This window comes from Corythoichthys intestinalis, chromosome 9, assembly GCF_030265065.1.
Source record: "Corythoichthys intestinalis isolate RoL2023-P3 chromosome 9, ASM3026506v1, whole genome shotgun sequence".
In the NCBI taxonomy this organism is placed as follows: Eukaryota; Metazoa; Chordata; class Actinopteri; order Syngnathiformes; family Syngnathidae; genus Corythoichthys; species Corythoichthys intestinalis.
The window spans coordinates 18285258-18292035 of NC_080403.1; the positions used below are offsets into that span (position 1 = coordinate 18285258).

Consider the following 6778-nt stretch of genomic DNA (forward strand, 5'->3'; position numbering starts at 1 on the left):
ATTAATACCAGTGCAAAAATTCAAAACGATCATCTTAATAATAAAAAACAAAAATACAACAGAGCGAGAGGTTAATATGATGTGTTGGCCGTTCCATAATTAGAAATTAAACTTTCGATTTATTTTTATTTTCGTGACAGCAGGCATGCCGCGTTGGCTGTTAGCAGCAGCATTGTATATGTGAGCAAGATCATGCTAAAGAAAGTCCGTGCGCCCCCGACCCCAAACCCCGACTTCCCCCTCAAAAGGAAAATGTTTAACCGTGTCCTAATTCGAAATGCAAGCACGAGCCATGACTTTGAGCCCATAGAACTAGTACAGACGACGCGGAAGTTCTCCCTCGCTTTTGCAGCAGCAGGAGGGAGACGAGGCTGTCTCTGAGAGCAGAATGATATCGCCTGTCTCTCATTTCTGAAACTACGACGAGTGGTCAATGTGCAAGAGAGGGAGGGACCAAGCAATGTCACTTCCCGTTCAGTTATACTGCGAAGCGGTCTTTGGTGATTCGTTCGGCAACGTCACTTCCCGTTCACTAACCGAACGATTCATTTGGGTGGGGAGGGAGATGAGGGGGGCGAACGATTCGTTGAACGATTCGTTGAACGATTCGTTTGAACGAATCGTTTTACTGAACGAACCGGAATGGATTCGTTTACTCAAGTGAACAACAGATCCCGTCACTAACACGTCACAGCGCCCTCCTCCTCAATGAGAGACCGAAGCCGGAAGTCACTCATTTTCATGGCGCGGGATTCAAAAAACTAAATAAATATAGCGATCGCTTCCACACACATCCAAGCGGTCCATATCATTCAGGGGCATAAAATACCGCGTGTATTATGAAATAAACATGCTTTTTCGTGTCACAGGCACTTTAAATGACTTCCACACATAGCAAAGGTTACTATCTAGTTATCGCAATATCCGCAATACCCCTGTGTCTAGTCAGGTTTAGAGTAAAGAATTGGGCTCTTTTTTTTGGACAATATTCCATCAGCTTTAGAAAATATTCTTTCACAAGGCACAGATGAAGCTGGGGTGCAGAGTAATGCGAGTGGCAGTTTATATAAATTTGGGTAGGTATTTTATATGTGTCCCTCAGTATACTAATGGATTGTTCATTCTGTCGATGTTTGGTTCAGATAGGTACTTTTGGGCCTCCAGGGTTGCATCAGCAAGGGTGTTTGGGGATTAATAAAGTTTTTCTCCCTTACCTTATTGGAAGCAATCAAATCGTAATGTTCCCAAACAGGCGAGGATCGCCTTTTTCGCGCAGGTTCCATCGCAAGCAACGGACAAGGCTTGAAAAATGGATTGGACAAGTTGCACTGTTGCGCACAGGTGTAACAAGTATAGGAGCCCGAAATCCACAAAATGTGAGATAACAGGCGATCGCCATTGCGTTTTGCAACCAATTTATACCGTAGTCTGTACTGTGTTTGCAATGCGCGATAAACGTCGGACCATTCCCTAAGCATGAAAGAGATTCAGCCGGCCGGCAAGGCTTTACACGCCACAAATTCCGGGTTTTGCCGAAATGACGCGCGCCTCGATACATGCTTTGTGGAAACGCCCCTCCCATTACTCGACACAAGCTTCGGAACCTCGGCCCATTTCGTCCCATCACTACTGTAATCTTCAGATTGGATATTACTTTCTTCAGAGATTCTTTCTCCATTCGAGGTTCTCCCGCGATTATCTTCTTGAAGTTCTTCTTCTGTCACAACAAGGATGTTTATGCAGCGAATAGGGTTACAGTGGTGAGTAGCGCCATCTACTGTCAGAGAGTTAGAAAAAGAAACGAACGAGTCTCGGCCCAAAATCAGATCGGTGTTTTTTTTTGCATGAGAAATTGGATGTGTGGCGTGTGTGCGTGAGAAAACGGGCAATTGCGTGTGTCTCACGCTCAAAGCGTGAAAGTTGGCAGCTATGCATTCGTTTGGATTGTTTATCCAGCTATCAAGTGCAACTTTGTATGGGCAGATTTGCAAGCCAATAAACGCTAATTTTAAGTTGTATCGCCTCCTCGCGTCTTTCGGCAGTGACTCGTGATAATAATGTCATGTTTAAGACGTTTTTATGGAAAAAAGACGCAAAACACAGCTGAAATATATGAATTTCAGACAACGTTTGTATACTGATGTTTACCTGTGCGTGCCCCCATCTCAAAATGGCGACACGTTGCTATGCAAGATGACGTAATCGTGACATCACGCCGACTGCGAGAATTCAGTTAAGGGTCAAGGTGAACATTTGCAGAAGAGTCATTTGTGCTTCGTGCAACTAATGGTGCCCATGTAGAAGTGTATTAAAAGAGGTAAAAAAATTAAAAAAAAATTAAAAAACTTCAATAAACGCTGAATACAATAGAACAAATCTGAATAAAATATCTCATCAATTGCATTTTTAATAAATTTTTGAAATGGTAAAGAGACTTTATGGACACCCTTACATACCTGAGTGATTTCGTCAATACATTGGTCTGGTTCAAACGTCACTGTGAGCAATTGCAAATATATTCCATGCTACTAAGCTCTCGCTGAAAGTACAATTAAATACAGCAGGATTACGCAACACAGAATTCAAATACGTACAGTAATAATAATCCATAACACACAGGGAAATGGGGACATGGGGGGAATAGTTCCATGCTCACTATTCGCCGTTAGAGGCCGACATTTGCAAACTCAACGGCAACCGAATGCGATTAGTCCACTAGGTACCGGAAGTACTTTAGGAGCAAATCGTCATTTCCGGTTAGAGGATTGTTATTCGTTCGTCTATAGGCCATCTTTCAAAAATATTCTGCGTGTTCTACGAGTTTTAGCTGCCCCAGGTTTGCATCCACGAACTTGTTTGGGGAAAATAACAATATTTACAGTTCTGGTAAGTTCTTATTGTTGCTAGTCACATTGGTGCAGTTTAAACGCAGATTTTCGGTGCTTTGCTGGGTTCAGGGCACTCTTAGCGACGTCGTAAAAACCCAAGAATAATAACGATGCGAATGTGCATGTTTATGTGTATTATCGATCTGTCTTTGTAATCGGTTCAGTAAATATGTCTGGAACTGTAAGGCATTTTTTTTTCATATCACAAGAGCATGCACCTTTTCACACAAGGTATTTTACAGCAATATGTAATATAGTTTCAAGTTATTAATGTCACGTTGTAGCCATTTAATTCAGTCTTTCTATGCTTTGCTGCGTTCAGGAGACTGTAGCAGGCGTCGCCCACAAGGTATTTTACAGCAATATGTAATATAGTTTGAGGTTATTAATGTCACGTTGTAGCCATTTAATGCAGTCTTTCTATGCTTTGCTGCGTTCAGGAGACTGTAGCAGGCGTCGTGTTACATCAGTGATAGGACAACATCTCAGTATATGACTGAAATGAATATTAAAGTGTAATTAAATATTTGGTACTTTTCACAAAAACAAAAAGGGAAAAAAACCTGCACACAGGCAAAACTTAACTTGCATTTATATGTGGTGGAATGCTTGACGTTTTCTTTTTTTCAATGTGCTCCACAGGTTCCAGAAAGCAGCAAAAATGTCTGCAGATATGGACTTGTCTCCCCCGGAAGTTCCTGAACCAACTTTTCTTGAAAGCCTGCTCCGCTACGGCCTCTTTCTTGGTGCCATCTTCCAGCTCATTTGCATTCTGGCAATCATCGTGCCCACCTCTAAAGGGCACGAAAAGGTAAGAAATTAAGAATCTATTGATAGGACATTCTCTAAGTCTAAGGAGTTGTTTTCTATTTTGAATGTGATTACAAGTTACACAACTTTTATTTGTAAAGTGAATTATGATAAATATTGATGAAGTGTATTTGTGTTGCCGTTGCAGGAGGAGACCGAGTCCACTAACGGCAAGGCAGCGGACCATTCGAAGAAACCCAAAGCGTCAGTGCCTCAAATTAGACCAAAATCTAAAAAGGAAAGCAAAAAGAAGCGATAACTATGCGTCATCACAGAACTTTGTGTGTCATTTTTTTAGTCTGTATTTCTCTTCTTTGCCACTCCTACAAAAACGTCAGTTACTAAAATTGACAATGGCTTTTGTCTGAATAAGCAACGACCATTTCTAGTTTTTTTCTATCACTTTGTTTTTTAAAACAAATAATAAACTTTGTAGCAAACATCAAAGATAAACGTCCTTACTCATTTTACTGCAATTTTGATTATGTAATGTCCTGACTTGTCGTAATAGCTGTGTCCCAATACACGAGACACCCACAGAGACACGTATAAGAAAACTGAAAATTCTCATGACAGTATTGGGTACAATCTATGGAAAAGTAACGTTGATGTCAAAACCCTGGAGTGAAGAATCAAGACACAGCTATTGACTAATTTTGAATGGCGTAACGTCCTGATTAGCTTTGTCGTTGTAATAGATTACAGCACGTCAGTTATTGTTAATCACACATTTTGTTGCAGTAAGTGTGTAAAAACGGGTTTTTCTTGCATTTGTACATATTGTTGAGTGTTTTTTGTGAGGTACTTTGTACAACAAAGCGACTTGCAGTCATTGCAAGGTGGAGATAACTGCATCGGGAGGGAATATGACTGCGCTGTCCTCACAGAGAGGCTAAGGCTCAGTCCTGGCTATACAGCTAGCTAAACTCCCAAATGACGATGCAGAAGACCTTGGTATAACTTGCTGACTTTATTCAACCATCACTTGAAGAGTGAAACTAAGAATAGAAATGAAACAAATCAATTTCATCCCCAATAACAAACAGGTTTGCATCAACGTAAATCAGCGATGATTAGCTGCTAATAACAGTAATAACAAATGGTTAGCATTCGTTCGCTAGCATTAGCACATCATTCAAACCACTACACAACTGGATTTAAGTGTCCGATCGCGAGTGGAAACACAATAACAACAACACAAAAGATGATACATACAGGCGTTGCCTCTGTAGATATTAACATTAACAAAGAACATAGGCTCGTAGAAGTGTTTCCCTCTCTCTTTAACTCGCTCACTCACTTGGATGCGGCATTTCTTCTTCGGGTGTAAGTGCGCTGTTCTTCACGGGAGCGTGTTCTTCTTCGCGTGAGGAAGCGCAAGGGCGCCCCCACTTGAGCGTGTAAGCGCCACAAAAACTAAAAGGCATGCATTTCAATGTAATGGTAAATAATACGCGTTAACCCAGTAGTCCCCAAACTGCGGCCCGCGGCCCAAATACGGCCCGCGGCCCAAATACGGCCCGCCTCCACATTTGGTCCGGCCATTTTGATTTTTTTTTTTTTTTTTCTCAATCGTGTTATTTATTTCCTGGCCTTTTCCTTGAAGAATTCAGAGAGGGTTATTTGGTTGTTATCTATTTAATTAATAGTGTTTTAATTATTATTATTATTATATTATATTATTATTTTTATTTTGTTTACTTTCATTCCGTGAAGAATCCAGAAAGGGTTATTTGATTTTGGCTTTCTGAAAAACAATAATTTTTTACATTTATGCATTTCTGCAATCGTCACACTTTTTCTGTTACAAACTGACCCCGGCCCCTCATCAGAGAAGGGAAAAGTTATGTGGCCCTCACAGGAAAAAGTTTGGGGGCCCCAGCTTTAACACATATTGCCAAAGGCAGAACAACAACCTATCTGCCAATATATACCAATATTTTTTATTTCTATTAGAGAAATGTTTCAGTAAAATGTTACACATTCTTGTGTATTTGCCACTTATTGCCACAGTTAACATTGAGGCTTTGGGCCTCTTTTGATCTCGTTGTGAGTTTGTAAGGTTGTGACTTCTGATTAAACAAACTTGATGCCAATCAAAACGTTTGTTCTTCTTTTTCCCCAAATTAGAATCGATAAGGGAATCGATAAAGAATTGAATCGTGAAACAATATCGATAATGGAATTGGAATCGTAAAAATCCTATCAATTCCCATCCCTAGTGAGGACAGTGCAGTCCTATTCCCTCCCAATGCAGTTATCTCCACCTTGCAATGACTGCAAGTCGCTTTGTTGTAATTTTTCCTCGTGAAGTGAAGACACACTTTCGAGCGTTTGAACCTACGTGCTGTCATTGTTATGTTTATGGCTGCAATGCTCGTGCTTACCCGTCGTAACCTTTCATTTTCACCCTTTTTCCTGGTGAAGTGTAGTCAAACTTTGGAGCGAGTGGTTCTTGGCGCCATGCTAGTTTGATGCGTCTGGACAACAAGACACGTCACGACGCAATACGCGTCTTTAGGAATCGTTAAAGGGATCGTTAAGGCTTTTTTTTGTGATGTCGAGGCCTCGAAACACTCGGAACCGGTTCCGAATTGGAATCGGATTTCGATTCCCATCCCTAGTTGTCACATTTCAAATTTGTCACTACAGAATGGTACATAATATCTATGGCACTCTACCTTGAGTGGAGAAAATAGGGCTTAACAATAACATCTCTGGTGAGGAATGCTGCCAAAAGTTTGAGAGCGACATTCAAGACGCAGCAGGAATTTCTGGCATGTACTGGCTATTTTGAACATTCAACAACAATCTACCACTTTCAAATGTCTGACCTTCGAGTAAGGTGGCATTTAACACCATAATTCCAAAAGATGCCAATTTGCGATGTCCGTAATACCCACGTACAATCATTAACCAACACGAGCACAAGTGCTTTTGATAATGAGTGTTGATAACATAACAAAGTGCACATAAGTTGGTATACTCTTATAAGATTGGCTAAAACAGTACCATATTGACAAAATGTCTGCCCCCATGTCAGGTGGCAACTTCCTGGAAATACTGGCCTTTTTTTTTTT

General features: G+C 40.8%; 1 protein-coding gene across 1 annotated transcript; it reads left to right on the plus strand.

Annotated features, from left to right (window-relative positions):
• The first annotated feature begins 813 nt into the window (after positions 1–813).
• Positions 814–5636, plus strand: manbal (mannosidase beta like). Its single transcript, XM_057846952.1, has 3 exons — positions 814–2886; positions 3531–3699; positions 3847–5636. Exons 2-3 carry the CDS (start codon positions 3550–3552, stop codon positions 3955–3957), a joined length of 261 nt encoding a protein of 86 aa, XP_057702935.1. The 5' UTR covers positions 814–2886; positions 3531–3549; the 3' UTR covers positions 3958–5636.
• The last annotated feature ends 1142 nt before the right edge of the window (positions 5637–6778 follow it).